Source organism: Haemaphysalis longicornis, unplaced genomic scaffold (genome assembly GCF_048455015.1).
Source record: "Haemaphysalis longicornis isolate Haplotype H1 unplaced genomic scaffold, Haemaphysalis longicornis Haplotype H1 scaffold_8, whole genome shotgun sequence".
In the NCBI taxonomy this organism is placed as follows: domain Eukaryota; kingdom Metazoa; phylum Arthropoda; class Arachnida; order Ixodida; family Ixodidae; genus Haemaphysalis; species Haemaphysalis longicornis.
The window spans coordinates 47,913,931-47,937,240 of NW_027526445.1; the positions used below are offsets into that span (position 1 = coordinate 47,913,931).

General features: G+C 49.3%; 1 protein-coding gene across 1 annotated transcript; it reads left to right on the plus strand.

The window, feature by feature from the left end:
- Window positions 1-457: 457 nt before the first annotated feature.
- Window positions 458-18,220, plus strand: Rtc1 (RNA terminal phosphate cyclase 1). The gene is made up of 7 exons (XM_077682110.1): window positions 458-805; window positions 5,011-5,082; window positions 6,145-6,323; window positions 7,038-7,369; window positions 9,824-9,983; window positions 15,009-15,112; window positions 16,753-18,220. The coding sequence occupies exons 1-7, from the start codon at window positions 670-672 to the stop codon at window positions 16,892-16,894; spliced, it is 1,125 nt and encodes a 374-aa protein (XP_077538236.1). The 5' UTR covers window positions 458-669; the 3' UTR covers window positions 16,895-18,220.
- The last annotated feature ends 5,090 nt before the right edge of the window (window positions 18,221-23,310 follow it).

Genomic DNA, 23,310 nt, shown 5'->3' on the forward strand with positions numbered 1-23,310 from the left:
TCTACAGACTTTTTATTGACAATTAGGGTGACGCTAAAGATGATGTTGACGATTAAAGGCCTTCCCTTTGAACTGGGGTAACGGCATGCGCCATCCTAAATTAAATTTAGTTGACCCTCAGCTCGTATTTCGTTTTAATTGTGCCCTGCCGCTACCCCTGGCTGTGAGGACACTTTATCGACTTCCCTGCTTTTTTTCCCACCAATACTCTAGCTGCTGCGTACTGCTGACCAGTTAATGCTTCTATCAACTGCGAAGCCCAATGCCTCAGGAAGTAGGACTTTCCAACCAATTCTAGCCGGCTGAATCTTTTGGCACTCTATTACGACGTGGTCGATTGTTTCTTTATCCCTGCCATGATCTCACACATGTCTCATCCTGGGACGCTGCTGGAACGAATATTTGCTCATGCTTCTATGCCAGCGCCCCTCGCGGGCGTTTGCAAATAGCGATCATCTAGTGTTAAGGCAGGCATAAGGCAGACATTAAGGAGGCTCAAGTAGTCGCGGCTGGCGACACGAGGTTCGAAGAGCGTGGTTTTTGGCTGGTGACAATTCAGGATTTCAGTAACAGTTGTTCCTCTTTTCGGGAATTCGTCAGTGGTTGTTACAGTTTGCTGTAGTAAGGCGCGAATATTTTTTTATCGTTTTGTGTCACAGCGTGACCGCGATGTCGAAGCCATCGCATTCACTCACTTTCAAAGGCTGCAATCACATCCGTCAGCGTCTTGTTCTATCGACGCTCAGCGGCAAGCCGATCGAGATCACGGAGATCCGTCACAGAGATGACGAACCGGGATTGAAAGGTAAGCCAGATAAATTGTGTATCCTCGCCCGTACGCTGTCCAGCCAAGTTTCGCGGAACACCGCTCAGCGTCAGCCCGGCGTCGTGCGAACGCTGCACGCTGCGTTTCCCAAAAGTTGGCGCTTGAAGCAGAGGGAAAGTGTAAATTTTCGCTACCTCTTGAGTTGGAGGAACTCGTCAACCCGTCGGACATCACTTGGGATGCGGGTTTTGCGTGCCGCATAGCGCAGCTACACTTGAACCAAAGGCTGTAAGCAGGCGCGACTTCTCGTTGGTTCCTTAACTGCACTTGGGAGGCCTGACTGGCTAATTAGCGGACGAAACTAAACTAGTTCGAAATTAAAGTAATAGTATTCCGGGTATGCAGATTATGGGGCCCTTGTGGGCTACGGCTAAGAAGCAACGAAAAGGTTGTGCGACAACACGAGTGCTTGGCTTGTGTGTTTTCGCCTCGTCTTTTCGTTTGTGCTGTAGTTTAATTGTAACACTGAGCCACTCTGGAGGAGACAGTAATAACCCTGCAGTGCTAAATAGAGAGTCAAGCAGAAGTCTGGGATATCAAGCTCGGTTCATGCAGGGCACTTCGTGTAATCTTGATGGCTGTGAGTGACAGTATTGTATACCCAGAGCCCCCATACATAAAAAGACACTGAAGGCAACCAGCAAGTTGGTTTCAAACGAATGGCTGACCTTCCCATAGCCATTTTATCGTTGATTCAGTGCCAAGAGACGCCTTAATTGCTGAGAAATCACTAATAAAGTAACGCGTTTCCCTTCTTCATTTCTCTTGCAGCAATTTTGTGACGCAAAAAGTCACTGCTGCAGCCGCTGTTTGCGTCGCCGTATACTGGAAGCAAATGAGACAGCGGTGATGTGCAGCGGTATAGAGGCGACCTAATACAACGCTACTATTTACTGCGCGGTTTCATCGGTTTTGGCCAAATCATTCAAATCAGTGGTCCAGAGCATCCTTTGCTGCTCTGGACCACAAGTAAAAGGTTTCTTCACGAGGCCCGTGATCAACATTAGAACTTTGTTGAAGGAAAACATGTTTTCTTTTTGAAGCCGCGTGAATGTCGGTGTCGGCGCGGCTGCCAGCATGGCCGAGTAGCATCCAGTGCCAGCCAAGGAAGATGTTGCGTACACTAGACGTTGCGTATATTTAAAAATACTGACTTTAGTCCAAATGAGTGTTGCCGTGTTCTTTTTTTAGCGTCGCAAAAGCATGCAGAGAGTCATGATCAATGCGGTTTTGTTCACAGTACACCCTCCCCCCCCCCCTTCCTCCAACTCCCTTCCCCCATCTCCCCCTCCGGCGATGACAAAGGTCAAGGCACGGAGTGTAATTAGGACTAATACATACGTATTACAACAACAGTACTGCACCAAGGGTCGCATAATCATCTGGCCAAGTATTGCACCAGGTATTGCACTGAAACCGAAACGGAGTTATTGGCTTTTGGGGTCGCCGTGTGATCTATTGGCTGGGTTTCCATGGTATTGTTTCTAGATTTCCTTTTGTTCTTAAACATGACACTACAGAAATTTGCAGTTAGTTTTTTTAAACTTCTGAAGGCGTATTGGTAGAATATTTGTCACGCAACTTCAACCACTTCGTACACTAAGGCCAGTATGGCCAGTGGCAGCGACACCTGTCTTCACGTTTTCACTATTTTCTACTTTATTCTAGAAAAGCTAGGCTTAAGAGTGGCATATTCGTGTTCTCGGTGATCTCATCTATCGACCTAGAATCTAAAGTAACATGCATTTTATCTTCAGTGTCCCTTCAAAGGCCAACTGCCCTCAAAATTCTTACCTTTTGAAAACCTTATTTTCGTACCATCTGCCTAAAAAGACTCCAGGACACAAAATATGACAGCTGAAATGGGTGTATGTGTGGCGCAAGTGGCCGTCAAAAATCGGCGAATATGAAAAAGAAACTGAAAAGAGCGCGGCCATTATAAGTGACGCAGCTGGCCCAGCCGGCGACCGAGCGGCTGCAAGCGGCTGGCCTGCCGGAGGGTACCTGTGTGCAAATTTCCCACTCGCAGCATCCCTAGAAGAAAAGCACCCATCGAAGCTCGACCGGTTGTCGTGGCATGCCAAAGGGAAACGCACCCGGCATGTGCAACGTTGCCTGCGACGGAGCTATTTTGAACGCTTATGACTTATTAACAACGCATTTCACGGGGCTACTGATAGTACGCACTTTGCTTTAACAGTAAAATTGCCCGAGGGGAAATTTGAGTGCAGTTGGCCTTCAAGTCTTTTCCTACCATGACAGCTTGAAAAGTGGAGCAATAAAAAACACAAGCAGTGGCCAGAAACAACAATGGCCTCCAGTGAGCCAATATTCAGAATAGCAGTTTCTAGAATAAGTATTTGGTTTTAACTCTGAGGCTAAATAGTTGTCATCTGAGACATTCTTACAGGTATGTTGTTGAGACGGCCTGGAAAAAGGGGAAGGCGATGAACCTAGCAGAATGCAACAGATGCATGGAACCGGGGGGCCTGTGCTGTCATAATTATTCTGTTTAGAAGGATTGCCGCTGCTGAGGACGCAACAAAGTAGCCCCCTCTCTACCTCGCCTACTCCTTTGCCTCCAACACGCGTATACTACCACGCTTGTCGTACCGGTCTCGGTTTGTGTGGCAGCCAAAGACAGCTTGTATATCAACAAAATTAACAATTAGGGCTGGCATGTCTCTCTGCCATCTTCCTTTCATTTTTTTGTCACGTTTAGGAGCACGTCACAGAGTGCTCAGAGCAAGTTGGTTGCCATCTTCCCAAGTGCCTGCTCTCACTGGCTTTCGCTTTTGTGCCAAAGGTTACAAGCCAATCAGATGGGGTCTTCCCACCGGAGGCTTCCAGCCACTCCTTTTGCAAGCTTTTTGAGTGCATTCTTTGCCTCAAAATTTTCGTATTAAGTCCCTCTGTTTTTTTCTGTTTCATTTGTGGTCCCTTGGCGGCCATTTTGTTGAACCAATGCTGCATTAGTTGCCCTTCTGCACTAAATGACCTTCCCAACCATAGTTGGGAAGGTCATGGTTATTAGTTCGAGTAATGCAACACAGGGAAGGGCATGTGGAAGGGAGCTACGTTTAACTGTTGATTCGAAACACTTGTGTCGTACGTTTATATCGAGACATGTACTCTTAAACATCTCACACATGCCGTCATGCTTTGTCGAAGAAATTTAAGATTTGGAAATGATGCCTGTATGCGTCCCCTCTTTCTTGTGTTGTGTTTAATTGTGCTGATTGCCATGTCTTTTAAATCTGCTTCATCTGAAATGCCGCTACCTTAGATTGTTGCCTTATCTGTAGCGCAGTATTTTATGAATCAGGTTGATTCATAGCATTGTTCCTTCCATGGCTGTTTGGGCAGATGTAAGCTTTCTTTGAAGGTACTGAGAAAAAAAAAATGGGTGCATTAAGGCGGGGGATCTGAATGAATCAGTACCTTTTTTGCCCAGCATGGAGGCAACTATCTTGACCTGAAGCTGGTCGTGGAATGAAAACTCATATGCCGATGTGTACACTGATACCCGATCCCTCCTGAAGTTGTTCACGTGCGTGCAAAGCCAGTTATTTGGGGCCCACACATGCATTTAAGTGGTGGAAGTACCGCAGGGAGCAGCCCTGAGCCCGCTATTTTTTAATGCTATACATGGGGCTTAATTAAAAAGTACAGCGTGGTTCAGTTTCAAAGAACTATCTTCTAATAACTCTCTCTGCCCTAGTACAGCCATGAAAGATGTCCATTTGACAAAAAACAAGTATAATTGAAAAACTTTTTGAGTTTTGCAGTACAGTGATGTAGTTTCAGCAGAAGTGACACATGAGCGGTCAGCACCGAAAACAGTTATCAGTGTGTTAACTGCACGTCAGCGTTGATGCGATACAATCAAACGAAACTAGAGGCTCAACTACATTCGCTAGTTATGTTTCTTGGTGGTTGCTTTGGTTGGCAGCCACTGCTGGCACCAACAAGATTCGATGACTTCTTCCATGAAAACGGGCTGGGGTGTCATCACTACCTCATCGGTATTCTTTCATATCTAGATTGTTTGCTTAAAGTATGCCATAAAACTAGTATTGTTGTTAACGAGAAAACGCAGTCTTTCGTGGTTTTTTTAAAGGTGGTTCCCCTTTGACCTCTCTGTGGTGGGGTGGATGATGGTTTTTTTTTTCTCTGCTGTGCAGGGTACGAGGTGGACCTGCTGAAGCTACTGGAGAAGGTCACCAACGGGAGCGTCGTGGAGATCAGCGAGACAGGTGTGCTGCCAGCAGAAAGTTATTGAGACCGGACTTCAAATGGCTTGTGGTTATCAGCATTCTTAACCTCGTTACAACTTTGGGAGTTTCTTGTCAGGTTGCTTTTTTCACAAATCAGAAAGACGTTTTACTCTCTGCCAATTGGAACATGTAGTGAAAGCCAGTGTCAAAACTTTGACCCTAAAAAAAAAAAAAAGGAAGAGCGGGAAATTTTCAGGTAAGTTGAGATTAGGAGGTCTTGTTGTATGGTTAGCATGAAAAATGCAGTAAGACAGAGTTTAGGTTGTTTTGTTGCTTCTGCAACCTGCAAACACGATTCATGTGTCTTGTGGCTCCTTCGGCCATGACTGTAGAGTTGACCAGGTTGGTGCAGGTTGAGCGAATCAGTCATTGGGTGGACTTCAAGGGCAATGTGCCTTGTATTTGTGGAATCCTGTTGATATCTGCTTTAGGTGCAGGATGTGAAGGGTACTGTCAGCATGGTTTAGCGAGGGTTGAATGAACATTGTAAAAAAAAGAAGATAGCCAATGGAACATGAAGCGAGACAAATGTAACCGTTTATTTTTAGCCATGCTTTCATTGGCTCATAGAGCCTTGTATACTGGCAAACAATGTAAGCCATAAGTAACATAGGAGTTTTTTTGTTTGTGTGCGCTAATTTAAATGAAACCACAACACGTTATATCCTTTTTTTAAGTTACGTGCCACTTCCTTGGTCTTGGCAGTTGTCTAACTGGGGGGCTTGCTTTATGTTCAGTCTATCTTTAATGCACTACAGCTTTAGTCATATGACCTTGTAATTGGGTGTAGGAAATGTGTCGAGCTGCTAAATGCAGCTTTTTCTTGCACCTCCTTGTGTTCCTGCTAACAAGAAATAAAAAAAACTCTCATGCCTATGTCTACACTTATGCTTGCATAGAGGAGACCCGATCCCACCTGAAGTTGTTCCTTTGCTTGCAAAGCCAGTCGTTTAGGGCCCACATACCCAGTGGTAGTACCGCAGGGAGCAGCCCTGGGCCCGCTGCTTTTGATGGTGTGAGTTCACTACCACCACTATGCAGGCACCCGGCTGCGGTACCGGCCGGGCCTCCTCTGGGGCGGTGGGCCGGTGGAGCACGAGTGCAACACCGAGCGTGGTGTGGGCTACTACCTGGAGGCCCTCCTCTGCCTGGCCCCCTTCTGCAAGAAGCCTCTGGACGTCGTCCTCACAGGCGTCACGCACCACCCACTGGACCCGTCGGTAAGGAGGACCCTGCACGCGTCTTCTGCTCTGGCGAGATTCCATTCCTTTGTGGAGCGAATTGCACCCCCTAGAATTTTGCATAGTCTGCTGTACGAAGGGTTCGTTTTGGGATGAAAGCCTTGGGCAGACAGCACACCGGTCGACCGTAGAACCCCCTCAGTGTAATAGCTGTTTTTAAATACGATAGTCTTTCTTGGGCTATTTAAACGCAGAAATTTTGATCTGTCTGTTTGCCTGTGACTCGATTCAGCTACCCGGCCAAAATGAAGCACAAACTGCGTAATATGTATTCTCATATACTTACAGCCAAATCTAAACGTCTAAGTCCGGTGTCAATGTTCATACTTGTCAACATTGTTGAACAAGAACAAGATATTGCGCAAGTACAGTTGAACCTCGCTACAATGAAACTGACGGAACCCGCGAAAAAATTTTGTTCAAGCAAAACTTTCATCCACCAAAGGGCAAGAAAAATACCCCGGTACATTATCCGTAACAAATTACTGCATAATACAACGTTTAGAAAAAGGAGTGACGCAAAATTACGTGGTGTTTATTCGGATAACAAACGTACCAATGGTTATCTCTTTTACCCACAAGTAAACAGCTCGCATTATGGTGGGGAAGGGGGCCCCGACCCCCTGGGGCCCCGACACGGTTTCTTGGGGTAATCCGCCACCATTTCTTTTCTGGGCACGTGGTACCCCCCAGGTGGATGCCCTGAAGCAGTCGAGCCTGCCGGTGCTGGGCCGCTTCGTGGGCCCCGCCTTCTCCTCCTCCCTGGAGCTGTCGGTGGAGCGGCGGGGCGTGCGGCCGCTGGGCGGTGGCCGGGTGCGTCTGCGGGCGCCCGTGTGCCGGGTGCTGCGTCCCGTGCGCCTCCTGCGGCCGGGCAAGGTGAAGCGAGTGCGCGGCTGGGCCTACGCGGTGCGGGTGTCGCCCACAGTCGCCAGCCGTGTTGTGGCCGCGGCCAAGGGCGTCCTGCTCGACTTCCTGCCCGACGTGTACCTCTACACCGACCACACGGGCGGACCAGCGGCCACCAGGTCGGGACGAGCACGGTTTTGAGGCTGGTTTTTGTAGTAAGCTTTGTGAGGCGTTTTCTTCATGGGCTGACTTGAAGGAAAGGCTGACGATGATGAGCGGTTGCAAGGGCGGTTCTGATGGGTTTTGTAAGGATTTCATTTTTCATGTGCTAACTTGAACAAAGTGGATCCCTAGGGAAGGCAAGCGTGGCAGGGGGCAGCAGAAAGTTAGGTGGGCAGATGAGATCAGGAAGTTTGCAGGGATAAATTGGTCGCAGTTAGCACAGGACCGGTATAATTGGAGGTCTATGGGAGAGGCCTTTGCCCTGCAGTGGGTGTAGACAGACTGATGATGATGATGATGATGATGAGCTTTAACAAAAGCCACTGAGAAAAAGTACAAGGGTTGCCTAGATTGTGTGCAGGTTGCACTTTAAACAAAGGCATGGTATAAAACAAAGGCAGACAAGAAGGAACACGGGCACTTGGCGTAAGCAGTGCGCAGTAAAGACTTCTGTAAGCACTGACTTAAGGACTGTGCGAACCAAATATGGTTCAGCCAACTAGGCCAAATGGCAGGTGTCACTTAAGGATGCTTAAAATTTTCTAAGGACGTGAAGTTAAAAATGTAGTTGGACCTTGTGTTGGTCTGCTGTTTAACGTTCTGTAAATTTCATGCTGCATTCGATGGGACACTGCCATAGCTTCATCCATAGCCACTTCATCCCAACAGCGGCTAGGGCGAGCAGAATTTTAATCTGCTCTCCCCTCCTTTGTTGTGGCATACTTTTTTCGGTCTTCCCTCGCCTATGACTAGGACCTGGTGCGTCGTCACCAACAGAGATGGGGAATGAAACTCTCAGCCTGCACAGCAGTGTATACTGGGCAGGTCCAGAACATCCTTCTGTTCTTTGCACTTTCTCAGAACCCTCCTCTGGGACTGCCGTTTCCATTTTGTGGTGCGTGCTCCATTTTTCTGCGTGATCCTGTGCACCAGACGTCAATTTTCTGTACCTCATATATTTCATGCAACATAGACATCTATGTCTTTGCCTCAAAAAACTTATTGTTGTGCCGAATGTACAGGCGTGGCCAGTGTTAGAGGTAACACAGAGCGCATGGCCGCACTCCACGGGGCGCCACGGCGGGCGCCGCGTGAAGTATTGCGGTGGAAGCGCAATTGGTGCCAGAGGCGGAGTTAGCTGTACGTCAACTGCTATGGTTCCTCCTACTTCCCCGCGAGCAGTGGAACCTAGATTGTGGGTGTGCTTTAGAGTACACAAACCCTCTAGCAATGGTGTGCCATCAGGTAGTATTCTAAATCAGTTATCAAAACGCGCAAACACATTGTACGCAAAAATTTTTAAATGCATCTGTTACTGCTGAAAGATCCTTTTCGTCACAGAGGGTCGGTTTCAGCATTTGCATGTTACGTAAAAATTTTTAATGCTTGTGGCATCTCCACAGCTTTCTGGTACTTGTGGCTGTTGCGTGACATACACCTAAGGTTTACAAAAATCAGACCATTGCCCAAAGATTGCGTGGGATAAGTCAAAAAAGGTTTACCCCTGCCCGGTGCTCTCACTCTGAACCATACAGGGTCCACTAGTGACCCTTTTGCTGAAGTACATTGTGTGATCGTACGACGCATTGGCATGTGAGGCTTTCTGGTTCGTATTTGTGGCAGGAATTCGTGCCCTGCCTAGGCACTCAAAAGGCATAGAATCTGCCAAGCTTTTGCGGAGAGTACCCAAGTGTTAGGCCCAAAATCCTAGCGGCACCTGGGGCAGCTGACAAGAATTTGTCGGGTCTGTGCGATTCCGCCTGCACCTCTTGAAACACTTCATTGTATAGTCCGATGCCAGTTCTGCCAACCTGTGGGAACAGTTGAACCAGCCCAGCTGTTTTTCTTCGCCCTATCGGCAAGGAGTGGAGGCAAAGCCACGAACCCGCCTTTTGCTCGTCTGCACTGCCTGTGACTTGAACGGTGCAGTTTAGTTGCCACGATCTGCACTACTGAAATTATTGGCGGGATGGGGGCGAAAAGCAAAAACGCTCGGCGATCGCTAAAGATTCCCAGGAGGTCAAAATTAATCCGGAGCCCTCCATTATGGCTCGTCTCATTGGCTGTGTTGTGTCGGCGCGTTAACCCCTACAATCAATAAAATAATGGCGGAGTGTCTGCATGTCCAGAACTGGTTCACCTGTGCAGATGAATTGAACAGATCCTGCATTGAACAGTGTATTGAACAGGTGCACGTTGCGCGTTGTGTCTTGTCAAGGGTGACCCCAGAGGAGGACAAAGTGCTGCTGGCATGCCGTAGTTATCCCTCTCGTATGTGTACACCTCATGCAGGAGCCAGGTTGCGTTGAGCGGAGAACCCTTGTTGGCCGACTTTATTTTGAGGAGCGCAAGAGGGGCTGAGCCTGGTGATTGTTGGAGGAGTAAGTCGGTGTGGTGTTCCCTATCTGCAGGTCCCCCGGCTTCGGCCTGTGTCTGGTGGCCGAGACAACGGAGGGAGCCTTCCTGTGCGCAGAGGCCATGTCAGAGCCGCCCGGGGCCGAGGGGGGCCCCAGCGTGCCCGAGGAGGTCGGGGAGCGGGCCGCACGTGCGCTCCTCCGCGAGATCTACAGGGTGAGGGCAGATCGCTAAGCCCCAAAGATGCATGCTTAATTTGCTGCATTAGAGTCGATCACCTTCGAGATGTGTGTCTCAGCCTGCAGGTCTCGATTCCAGTGTTGCCCGTTTCCTGCGGTTCTCAGGGAAGTTGTTCTGACAACACTCTACAGTAAAATCTCGATGATACGAATCTCGCGGGACCGCGGAAAATATTCGTACCATCCGAAATTCGTATGAACTACCACGAACCAAAAAATTGAGCGCCACTAAAAAAAGTTCTCGTTTATTTCTTTTCTTATTTTCGCGTGAAGACATCCGTGATTTTTTTCTGCTTTATTTTTTACCCTCCATGTTGCCGAGTGGTCCTTTCTGGACTTCTGTCTCCTCACTCGTGGGGCCCAAGCTCACTACAGGAGTGTTTTTGCATGCGATTCGTGCGCGTTGGTGTTGCGCGCGATATTTTTCACGCCCTCGTTGGTGATTCCGCACCCGTGGTTGCCTGTGCCCCGGTCAGAAAATGACGTGCGATGCGCGTGGCAGTGGGAGGAGCCTGACAACTTGCACTAATTGGAAGAAGTGCGCCTCATGGCGGCAGTTTTGAAGTGCTTGAGACAGACGGCTGGCTGTGCTGAAGATGTTTAGGCTTACCAGCCCGGCAGATATTTGATAATGAGCACTTTCACTAGCGGCGTGGATGATGTTTTATAGCACCGTTTTCGCCCACATTATTAGTTGATTTACTGCACAAAAAACTTAGCGGAATTTTAAAGAACGGTTAGTAGTTGATTTACTGCACAAAAAACTTAGCGGAATTTTAAAGAGCGGTTAGAAGCGGTCGCTCAAGCACCCCGCACCACTTCATGACCGAAGCTGCTGCCATGTTGCCGCGCCCCGCGCAGCATGTGGTTGGTTTCGCGGCGGTGTCAGCGCGCCTGTGGAGTGCGTGGTGCATTTTCGCGAGGAGAAAACAACAACTCTGCTGTTCCTGGAGAAAGAGCGTCAAAGAGGGGAGAGAGAGCCCGTACGTCGCTGTCGCTTGCTCGCTCGGCAGTCTGGCGCCTCACGGGCTCATTCGTATCATCTGCCGGGCCGCGCAGGTCTGCTCGTAAGGGCCGAAATTTTTCCCATTGTAAAAAAAAAATCACCCACAAAAGTATATTTAAAAATTACCCGTGTACTGGCCACACCGCTGATTCTTTTAGAAAGTTGGCCTAGGTATCTGAAAATTCAGAAGTAGTCTTTCCTTAAAATTTTTTGAGAGGGAGGGGCAAAACAGGGCAGCCGTGCCGAAAATTTCTGGTAGCAAAAGCGAGGCCTTTGAGATCAACACTGGTGACAGTGGCCACGGCCTCAAAAGCACAGACTTCTCCGGTCAAGGAGTAGCCAAGAATAGCCAGAGCCAGTGCCTTCACCAGCCTGTTTGCACTTCTCGTTTTTTTCTCATGCTCTTTGTCGTCAGCCATGTGCAGTCCTTCTCGTATGCGGTGTGTGTCGCCCTTCTTTCATTGTTCCCCAATTTGCCTCCGCAAGTTTGCCGAGGTTGCCACTTCTGAATGGGCAAAAACGTGAGCTATACCACCACTTTCCAATTTAGAGTGGTTGACATTGCAAAACAGAACAGAAAACGAATGGTTTTTCAGAAGTTTCAGGTTGACGAAAGATGTGTGCGACGATGGGGCTCCCAAGAAGGTGAACTTAGGAAAACGTATGCACAGAGGTGCACTTTCCAAGGCAAGGTCAGTGTGTCCCCAGAGATAATACTAGTAGCAGAGATGCGGAGCAACGGCTATGCAGTTTCTGTGGAGATGCTGCGTATGAAAGCGAGTAATGCAGTTCAGTAAAGGTAGATTTACGAGAAAAAAAGAACACAAAAGCTGTGTCTTTTTCTCTGTGTATGGACCACAACTGCAATTTTCACCCCCAATGTCAGAAGAAAAAAAATCTAGGTGAAGGTGGCGATTGCCCGGAGCAATTCGGCTGCAAGACTGGGTCCGCCCGTTATCTAACAACAACAATACCCCAAGGATGGCCCTGCTGATCTAGCTACTGTGTCCTGGCTGGGGGGGTATGTGTGTAATTGGGGAGGCAGCGTTCACATTGCTACTAAACAGGGCAAGAAACGACAGCACACGGTGCTCACTAACAATTGAAGGTTTGTTGCGCAAGTTGCTCTAAATGTGCTAAGAAATTACTACATATACAGTGTAGACCACTTATAACAGATGTTGTGGCAGCTGCGAAAAGCCACACCATAAGCGGTACTCCCGAAGCCCGCAATAATGTAACTGCCAAGGAAAGCCAAAAAAATTAACTTTTGCGGGAATTTTGTTGACGCGAGAATGAAACATACATGACATAAAAATCACCCGCAAACCGAAAATTTATTTGTGAACGCCAGTTATATTACTTTGTGAGCCTTACCTCGCAGCAGCTTCAAAGATCAGCTCTCACGCTACAAGAAGTGGTTCACTGCTAGTCGTCGTGCGCACTTAAGAACTATTGAATCGTGTCAAACGCATCTAAAACATCTTGCAGGTTTGCCTTTGCTGCGCGTTTTTCTCTTTGGTCCTCGGCACCGAGTACCGTATTTTGGCGCACAAAAACCCACCCCTGCATATAATCCGCACCCCCATTATCAGCCTGCGGGAAAAGAAAAAAAAAGATCCTCGCATATTGCCCGCACATTTGATACAGGAAATGCTGCACCAAAGCTACTGCTCAAGCAACACATCACACACTATGTAGACAGACGAAGCGTATATTTAGCAAGTAGAATGCACTGACTACAAGGTGAAAGTCTCAATTCACTCAGTGTCACTGCTCTCGCTAGAGCTGTCACTTGAGCCGCAGTCTTCACTGTTGTACACAAGGTCATCTTCGGTTCCGTCCATGTTGTTTTTCCTTCCTTGTCCTTGTATGTTTTGCACAATCGCTGCCATGCAAGGCTTAGTCAGTGTTACTGCGTAGGAGCCTCACGGCATAACGCGCATTGCCGGGAAGCTGCACTAAAGGGAAAACCCTGTGTATTATCCGCACCCCTACTTTGCCAATGAAATTTTCGCATTTTTGGTGCGGGTTATACGTGCAAAAATACGGTATGTTGGAGCATGCAACTGAGGTCCGGCACCTTCTGTTCATGAACTTTGCCAGAGAGTGGCAACTGGTTGTTTCAATGCCGTTCACAAAACCAAGTGAGCACCGCTTTGTTGACGCCCATAAAGGCCACAGTCGCCACTTTTGTTTTGCGCACGTGCACCATGAAGGAGTGGCGGCGTTGCATTTCGAAATGGTAGATCAAGCTGCAGACGGCTCCAAACTCTTCACCACTATCTTGCCTTTCGCCACTCGGGCCACTGACTTGGACAATGCTGGCTGCCTTATCTTGGCACGATAAAATTTTCTGCTTTTGGGCTGGCAAAAGCACCGTACTGAGTGCAAACAGGCCGATCGCCACACACACAACGAACGCTTGCATGCACGCTGTTCAGCGTTAGCAGCTAGCACACCCCAAGCCAAAGCCATACCCCGAGTCACCCTGTGTTGCCCCCTGGTGGTGTCGCTGCGAGGCTGCCTCCACGGCCGCCTGCTGCAGTCGTTTCCGTAAACAAATATGGCGGCAGCCATGGAAGTGCACTGTGGCAGAAGTTTCCGCACCGAGTCCGAAAAAAAAAATGCATTTGAGCACTTCTTGGACATTGTTCCCCTGAAATTGTTACATAAATTGCCGACTGGACTTGCGACGTATGAAATACGTGGGCATCTATGGACGTTTGCCCGGGATCCAAAAATATTTCATTGCCACGGGAATTTTGTGCTTGTGGGATTTTGTTACCGCGGGGATTAACTGTACTACACTATAAACAAAACATGCGCTGGAATCCAACCATATCGCACCCTACCTTTCAGTCGTTCTTTTTATGATCGCTCAAACGAACAACACCTAAAAACAGAGATACGGTCTTTATTTCGTCTTTTTTTTTTCCCGCATCAGGCGCTGCTGCACGGTCTTGCAAACCGCGAGTGCGGCTTTAACTTCGTGTTTGTTTTGAGGGATCTGCATTTCTTCGCGTCTAGAAGAAGAGATGCCGCAGAGAAGGAAGTAACCCTGCTTATGCACATGAGACAACGAAATAAGAATGCAAGCCGGAATTTTTTTTTTTTTTTTTTTTTCCCTTCCATTTGCCTTGTGTTCACGATGCCGAAGGCGGTTGCTTATCGGCACAGTGTACAGGTAGGGGAAACCTCCAGCATCGTGGCTTGGCTCGCTATCTCCAGATGTTCGAAAAGGAGGAGAGAGATTGCTTATCTGCACATGGTTCCAATGACAGCTTACTGCGCCCAGTGGGTTGGGGGTGGGAGGCGGAGTAGCAGCTTGCTATTTTCAGAGGTGTGCCAGGGAGGCAGCTGTGGTTATCACGCGAGCGCATATGGAACACGGGAACTAATGGGGCCTTTTTTTATCATTATTTTCTATGTCTAACTTAGAGAACAAAGTGAGCTCGTGATGCTTCGGGTGGCGTAATCCATCTCTCTTCGTTCATCTTTGCGACTCTAAAACAATGCCCCAGCTGCACTGGTCAATCAGCGGACCCGCCTATAAACCGCGCCATAAACGGTAATGTGCTTCGGGCAGCCGTATTATAAGCTGTTCACTTGCGCATTGAGCTCTATGGGAGGCCTACTGGCGGCTAAGAAAACCCGCATTATATCCGCTCCAGCACTATAAGCGGTTATGTGATAAATGGTGTACACTGTAGTATATTTCAAATATAGCAAGTATAGCAACTGCAGTATACTGAAGGATGTACTACATACTATAGCCGCACCGTGTGGTGTCCTTCCTTGCCCTGTTTAGTATTGCTGTTTTGGAATGTCGTGATCTTACACCATCGAGCCCACATTGCCGCCTTAACTCAGAGGCACACTGTCGATCCTAGGGGCCAGGAGACAAGTCTCTTGGAGCCTGATAGGTGACAAGCAGGCGACATTGCTTGTGGTGTCATTCACGGCGGGCCCTTTCCTGTCCCCTCCTATTCCCAGGGTGGCTGCGTGGACTCCATCAACCAGGGACTGGCAGCGCTTTGCATGTGCCTGGGTCCCCCCGACGTCTCTAAGTGCCTCGTGGGACCCCTGACCCCCTACACGTGCGTGGTGCTCTCTCTGTGTTTGTACTCGTGGGTGGCGGTGGTAACTGGTGATGTCATCCCTGCATGAAATTTCTAGTCTTGGGAAAGGTGGCAGAATTACTTGCAGCTGCTGGCGAACATTTACAGTAGAATCTCGATGACACGAATCTTGCGGGACCGCGCAAAATATTCGTATCATCCGGAATTCGTATGAACCAACACAGTCCAAAAGATTAAACACTAAAAAAAGTTTTCTTTTATTTCTTTTCTTACTTTTGCGTGGCGAAATACGTGACGTTTTTCTGCTTTTTTTTAACCTCCATGTCTCCGAGCAGTCTGACTTTCGTCTCCTCGCTTGCAGTGCCCAAGCTCACTATACACTGAAACAGTCAAGGTGTGAACCTCGCGGCCTGTTGTTCCACGCGATTTGTGCGCGTCGACGTTGCGAGTGCGATTTTTTCACGCCCGCGGGGAGATTTCACTCCCCAGGCCGCCTGTGCCTCAGTCAGAAAATGACGCGCAACACACGCAGCAGTGGGAGGAGCCTGACTACTTGCACCAATGGGAGGCGTGCTCCTCATGGCGGCAGTTTTGAAGCACTCGAGACAGCCGGCTGGCCCCGCCGAAAATGTTTAGGCTTAGCACCCCGGCAGATATTTCAGGGGCGCTTTCACGAGCGGCGCGGATGATGTTTTATAGCACCGTTTTCGCCCACATTATTAGCTCATTTACCGCACAAGCAACTTCGTGTGCACCTTGAGCGGCATTTTCAAGAGCGGTTAGAAGCGGTCGTCCGAGCGCCCCGCACCGCTTCGCGACCAAAGCTGCCGCTGTGTTGCCCTCGCCGGCTGCGCCCCATGCAGCATGCGGGGGGTTTCGTGGTGGCATCAGTGCGCGTGTGGAGTGCGTGGTGCTCCCATGGTCGCGACACCATCATCCACACATACAAACTCGCCAACTGTTGATCTGGTAACAGTGTCCAGAAATTCCTGACAGCATACTGCACACTTCGGCAACACCGGTGGTGGCTTCGTTGCACCCCCCATTATCTTCAGTCTTCACGGGCATGCACAAGCCGGAAGATTTGAAGTAATTTCGGGTGGTTTCTTTAGTAACATCTGCCCAGAACCTTCTTTAGAGAAAGTGTTCTTGGGAATCTCCTGTCTCCTGTCGTTCGTCTCATGTAGCCACGGTACTAAAACACCGGGAAACTCGTTTACGCCTTGCGCTGGAGTGTAACGCGTGCTAAAAACACACCGTGACGCTTGTTTACGGCTCTGCTGGAGCGCTTCATAACGTGTACTAAAAAACACCGAGACAATTGTTTACGGTTCACTCTAAAGAGCTTCATGCTTCAAAGACAAGAGACTTTTACCGCAAAGCTGTATACGTCTACCCCCCCAACAGTTTCATCGCCGTGGGTAAAAACACCAAGGCGCCAAGAACACACTTATACACTGCATGCTTCGCTCCTTCCCAGGTTTCACGTTAGTGGAGATGGCCCGGGATTTTTTTTTATGGAGGTGATGTGCTTTTATGATGTCTAATTCCTTAGCTTGCTTATATCGAATTATCCCCTGTATCAAACTGATAGGTGTTTTCTTGCGAGTTCGATGTTACCAGGTATTTTATTATTTTTGCACACCTTTCCTGTGCAGGATCCAGATGCTGCGGCACCTGCGGCACTTCTTTGGGGTGACCTTCAAGGTGGACGGCAACCAGCCCGGGGTGGGCGCACCCAAGGTGCAGCTCACGTGTGTAGGGGTGGGCTTCAGCAACCTCGCCAAGACCACCTCCTGATCTCCACTTGGGCTACTAGACTGTGTTCATAGTATACATCGCACAAAACGATTCTGATTTCCACCCGAGCTGCTGCAGCTGTGTTTCTATTTCGTTGAGAACTTACACACCGCACAAAATGAATGGGAAACAAAGGAAGGGTTGACAGCACATGTGTCATCATTCCTGCCTTCGTTTCGTGTCCATTCTGTGGTGCGTAGATGTTTGTGACAAACCACCAACTTTGTCCACCTGTCCATGTGGAGACTTGCAGCATTTAACTTGCATTGAAAAGGGCGACTGCGAATAATTTGTGCCTCTCTCCCAAATGTGATGGCTGAAAAGAATGCTTTCTGTCTTGCAATGGCTCCAAGTATTCCTGCTTGCTGACAGCAGATAGGGTAACTGACGATCATCAGTAGTGACAATTGTAGTGCGACTACTTTGTTTGAGTATGCAACAGCGATCGTGTTGACGTTAGTAAGAATAAGCAAACTCAACTCAGTTTTAATGCAAAAGCGTTCGGTAACTGTTGTTTGCAAATCTGGCATTCATGGCATACGAATGGCTCACTGCTGAAAGGGTAAAAAGACGGGTGAGTGAATGCTCACAATGATTCCACATTTTTGGGGGAACCTGCTTTAATAAGCAAAGAACCTACAGTCTGTGCCTGTTACGCAAGACCCTTTGAACCTGGAAAAAAATTAAAGCTGTTCCACTCAATGTGAAAGCTGTCGGAAGGCAGAGCAGTGATTCGCCATAATGGGTTGCGCCGTTATCCACTCAGTGCCTACCACCCAATGCTATTCAAATTTCCTGCCTTCGCAGTGCTCGCGTGCTCCCTGCCTGAAACTGCGCCACCAAGGGTTCTGTTCTTTTTGTGCTTTTCCTCCCGCACGTGGCGGCGTTGCGCTGCCACGTTTTTTAGCTTGCTATCGTAAAAACGGACCCAGCGAGTCTTCCTAACTACATGAATGCGGGCACAGCCGGTTAATCATGTATATTGTGCCTCAAATGTACCTACAGTTTTCTTTGCACTAAGCAACGGGGAGATGTAAGGACAAGCGCCAGCGGTTCACGAATTTTGAACGTTTATATGACTGTATAAACTACTTAGCTTTCGAAGCCTCTGGGTTATGCCGCGACGACTGCTACAACGGAACACCGTGTGGCACTACTTGGGTCCAACGAGCGAGCTACGCCAACAAGGCGAGCCCCTAGAGTGCTCTGCACTTAAAATATCGCTGCTCTATCTGAAGTGTAAAGCACTGAAACAGGGACGGGGCTGGGATATATGAGCATCAAGTGGGAACTACGGCCAGTATTTCATATAAATGCTACGCGAAATTAATTCCTTCGGCGTGCCTGTAGCGTCTATGCACATCATTCACATGCCAAAAAAAAAAGCCACCTACTGCGGTTTTCGAAGCCTGGCAGCAATGCTTGGAATAGGCCTAGTGCGCTGGGTCGAGCACCTCGAGGTGCATGCTAAGCTGAGAGCAAGGAAAGCAAAAATGCAACTAGGAGCCACTAGCAACCAGGTGTGAAAATTGGTCATTTACAGCAAAATTAGCCAATGACATTTCAAGCACTTCATGCTGGGGTTGGTTTACTTGAAACTCTTTCGTCAAACCATTTAAATTGCTGCCTAACATTCCCCGAGACTGCTACTGCAACATTTTAATGATCATGTTGTGCTAAAGGAGCTGATGCAAAATAATCTGATGAAATACGTTTGTGAAACTGAAAGCTAGATCACTTGAAGGTTGCATGGCCAGCGGCAGATTGCACCTGATTAACTGAAACCATCACTCTGCTTGAGGCAATTTTTACCTTTCTCGCTAAGTGGCAACGATGCATGCATGGAAGTAATAGATGCGAAACTTCAGTGAACCTCACCACTTTATTGCACAAAATATTGTGTAATGACAGCAGAGTACCTCGAACCACATTAAAAATGTGGTTCCAATCCGCGCTCTGAAGGTGGGTGCACTGCAAAGTTGTACGCGACACCAACAAGGATTACCCATGTGACGTCACTTGAATTCACACTTGTGGCTCTACAAAGAGTGAAACCAGATGCAAGGGAAATGTACTTAACCACACTCTTTATTACTTACCGACAACATTCACGTTTGCTTCTTCAGGCGTCTTTACTTCCTGTGGTCTACCCATGGTAGCCTGGAACGAACTGAACGAGTTGCTGTACCGGTCTCCGCGTTTATGTATGAAAGTGTGGTGACGTCACTATGCTGGTGGGTACTTTTGCACTCGGAGTAGCTCACGCAACCGTAATCGTTACTGGGAAACACACGCGGGGAGAAGGAATGTGCTTCGCATTATTTGCAGACATTGTTATCATACATTATGTGGTTTGCACTTCACACGAAGGCTTTGAACGAGTGCAGGTGATGGATTTGCCACTGTGCTCTTTGAGTACACCATCTGTCTCCCCATCTCTTCATGCAGGTGTAGCTTAGTTGGTAAGACGACAGGCTTTTGCTCCGTTTCTGTATTCTGGTCCAGGTTCGCTTCCTGGCGGTGCCAGTAATTTTTTATTTAGCCTGCTGTTTTCTGCTGATGATGCCACAAAAATTTTCTTGGCTGGTAGAAGTATACTGCTTCACAGTAAAAAATTGCGCCCACCTCCCCGCGAGGGGAACCCTGTGTAGATGCGATGCATCGTGGGGTTCACTTGGTGCTTCCGTTGGATTGATTCTGAAATCACGTGAAACGTGTCGGGAACGCGTATGATTGTAATTATGTTTTAGTGGCGAATCTTGGTCAATCTCTCTAAGTGGTATGCTTGGGGCTTTGCTGTCGCAATGACCTTTACTCCATCATTGTTGCTGTAAGTGGGAGCTTCTTTTCTTTTATTGCAAGTGTTAATCATTGCCCCTTCATGCGTTGTATCAGTAGCATCTTGACGTAGTTAGAATAAGTCAAGGATATAAGGCGCGTTCGTAGCATTTCATTCTGTCTCGGTTTTGTGGTGCAGTGGGAAGAGCACCATGTACCTCGCGTTCTGCCCACAGGGTCGTGGGATCGAAACCGGGCGCCGCTAACTATTATTTTTTTTTTATATAGTGTAGGGGGAGGGGTGTGGACGGACAACAACGCCGTATGGAGGGACAAGGCGAGTGAATGAGATGCAGTCGCATCTAAAAGATACCCAACCTCTGGCTGAGCTACTTTTCACGTTGGAAGGCTTTTTTCTTGATTGTTGCTGGAGTCATGTTTTTTTGGTGCCATTGTTGTCTTTGACGGCAAGTTGACTATCTGCTTAAGAGGCCCATTCTCGGGGCAATGTCGGCGGGTTTTGCGGTGTTCAGCAGCTAGTGATGCGGCTGCCGCCGGTCACCACGTCGCGTGGAGGTGCTGGTGCCAGGTCGCTGTGCAACCAATCAGCAGAATATGGCATTGCTGCACCATGGCCTCCGCAATAGGCTGCCGGCAGCGCACCGTTACTCCGGCCGTCCCCCAGCAAAAAACATGTAATGCGGCTCACTCCGCAGCGTGCCACAAGGTGGCGGTGTTAAGCTGATGGTTTGGCCGCTCGCTAGAGGGAAATCTGGCGCCACTGTCTAGGGGAGCTACGCTACAGCGAGCATTCCGTTATAGTGGTTCTAGCCACCATAGTTCCGTCATGTACCGGGTAGCCACATTCCACTTGTCCTTGGCATGGCTCATGAACAGGCTGAGAAGGTGGCTCTGGCTGCAAAAACGCAACAGTACTACTGTAGAAAGTTCATCAAATTTGTTTTGTTGTTATAAAATTGAACCTCCAAAACGATTAACTTGTCTGTGATTACAGTGGAATCTCGGTGATACGAATTCGGTTGATACGAATTTCGTTGTGATACGAATTTTTAAAATTCCCCGGCGAAAATGCATTGTATGCAATGTAAAAAAATTCGGTTGATCCGTACGCATTTATCACCCGGTGCGGGTGATACGAACACGGGAGCCGCGAGCAGACGACTGCGGCGTGGACGGGAGGCGGGAGTGTTGGTGTGGCCGTGCGCCCTTGGTTGCGCGCGGGCACAAAAGCATGGAGCGTGAACCGCATGGAGCGTTTTCTGCTCGCGAAAACGCGCCGCGCACGCCACAGGCGCGCTGACCCTGCCGCGTAAGCACCTGCACGCGCCGCGGCCGGCGGCGGCAACATGGCGGCAGCTTCGGCCGCGAAGTGGTGTCGGGAGCTCGAGCGACCGCTTCTAAGCGCTCTCTAAAATATCGCTCAAGGCACGAACGAAATTGCTTGAGCGGTAAAGGAGCTTATAATGTAGGTGAAAACGGTACTATAAAACATCATCCGCGCCGGTAGTGAAAGCGCCCATTCAATATCTGCTGGGGTGTTAGGCCTAAACATCTCCGGCGGGGCCACCGGGCTGTCCGGAGCGTTTTCAAACTGCCGCCATGAAGAGCGCACCTCGCCATTGGCGCAAGTCGGCAGGCTCCTCCCACTGCCGCGCGCGTCGGGCGTCATTTTCCGAGCGAGGTAGCATTTGTCGCGGGGGCGAAAATAATGCGCGCGCAACGCCGACGTGCACGAATCGCATGCGGTTCGCGTGCGCACGTCGCGTCGAAGGTGAGCACGCGTTCTTTTGACTCTCGCGTTGACGATTCGGGCCGGCACCGCGGCGCCAGCCTCTGCTGGGGTGGTACCTCTGCCCACGGCCGGGCTAGAGCATCGCCTCCTTTAACTAGTTAAAGGTGGCGATGGCTAGAGCGGCCGCGTGCGCACGTTGTTATCGACACAGCGGTGCGTCGCCGCCCTACCCCCCGCCGTGCTCAGCCTTGGTTGCCGCCAACGGCAGTGAGAGGAGCCTCATGAGTCATGACTTGCGCCAATGGGGAGACGTGTGCCTCATGGCGGCAATTTCGAAGCGCTCGCAGCCGCTTGCTGGGCCACCTCCGCGGCGCATATTTGGCGCGGATGATATTTTATAGCGCAGTTTTCTCCCACTTTATGGGCTCTTCCCCGCATGAGCAATTGAGGTTACACCTTGAGCTGTGTTTTAACAGAAGGTTACAAGCGGTCGCTGAACTACTTGCACCTCTTCAGGGCAACAGCCGACGCCATGTTGCCGCCGCATGTCACATGCGCGGCACTATTCCATTTTTTCTCGTTTTCTGATGATACGAATTTTCGGGTGATACGAATATTTTTGCCGCCCCTTGAGATTCGTATGACCGAGATTCCACTGTATGTACAAGCTTCTTGCACGATGAACAAAAAAAGAATGTTACCCTTTTTTGTTGATTTTGGCTTCGAGACAACAAAGAAGCCATATGGCGAGCTAAGCCATGCAGGTGAGGAACGTCGCTAGCGGCAATGGCGCCGCCCACAGAATAGCCCGAGCACTAAGCCATTCGGCACCCAGCAACACTGTGCACTGCCATCATGAAGGAAGCGAAAACAGCGAAAGGCAGCAACCGCAGGGCAGTTAATGTCCGCTGCAGGGTAATACTGGCATGTGCTTCTCGTAAAGTTGTTTTTCCCATAACTGGGTGGAAAAATACCCTTGCTGCTCTTCCTTTTACTGCAAAGCGGTATGTCTACACCCCCCCTGTTTTCATTCCAGTATCATTGATTTACTTGGCGCCGCTCCGGGGCTCCTCCTCACCCCGCTGACACCTCTATCGCAACTATTTTCCCCCTCGCCTCCACCGATGCCCCTTTGGCAAGTTGCGCCGTCAGCAGCAAACGGCGGTAGTGCGGTTATCAGACGATTGCGACAAATAAACAGAAGCATGGATGGGCGTAAAAAATGCACTGATCATTACTACACTCCCTAATATGAAATTTGTGTGCAGTGTGAGCTGCAGTCTTCTCGGTCATGGCGCATTTCTGCTGCCTCTCAAGGAGTGTTCGCGTCATCAGCGAACGTACGGCGGCGTGCGCAACTCTGCTGCTACCTCGCTGTGTGCCGCTGCCGGCGGCCAGCATGTTGCAAATCGTGTTTGAAGCTCCCGCGCAAATGTCGCGTGGTTCGGATTAGCCCCGCACAAGGGAGCAGCGAGCATGATGTTGCATATGTGTTTGAACCAAGGAGGTTGGTTTGAACCTCCCGCACAAACGTCACGTGGTTTGAATTAGCGGAGAATGGAACAGCGTATGGGGAAAGTGTCAAGGGAAGGGCGCTCCTTGTTGGCGACACATGAAACGTGTTACGGAAAGGCAGTGAGAGAGATGACGCCGTAGCCGCACGTGTCGTAGTCCACCTCACCTTTTTCAAGACGCTCCTCTCCGTTTTGTTTCTTTCGCTGCTGCTGCATTCGCTCTCTCGGTTACGCGGACAAACACACTCCACTCCCGCAATGCCCACGTAACGGCTGCGAAAGGGCTGTCCCCTAAAACGACAGAAACCCGCCGCCGCCGTTTCCACTCAAATTCACTTCGCCAAGTAGCTGCGAATCCCTCCCGGCGGAAG

Coding starts and splice junctions, on each gene's coding strand:
- Rtc1 (XM_077682110.1), top strand. CDS start 670: ATGTCGAAGCCATCGCATTCACTCACTTTCAAAGGCTGCAATCACATC. Junction 806..5,010: donor TGACGAACCGGGATTGAAAG/GTAAGCCAGATA, acceptor TCTGCTGTGCAG/GGTACGAGGTGGACCTGCTG. Junction 5,083..6,144: donor CGTGGAGATCAGCGAGACAG/GTGTGCTGCCAG, acceptor ACCACTATGCAG/GCACCCGGCTGCGGTACCGG.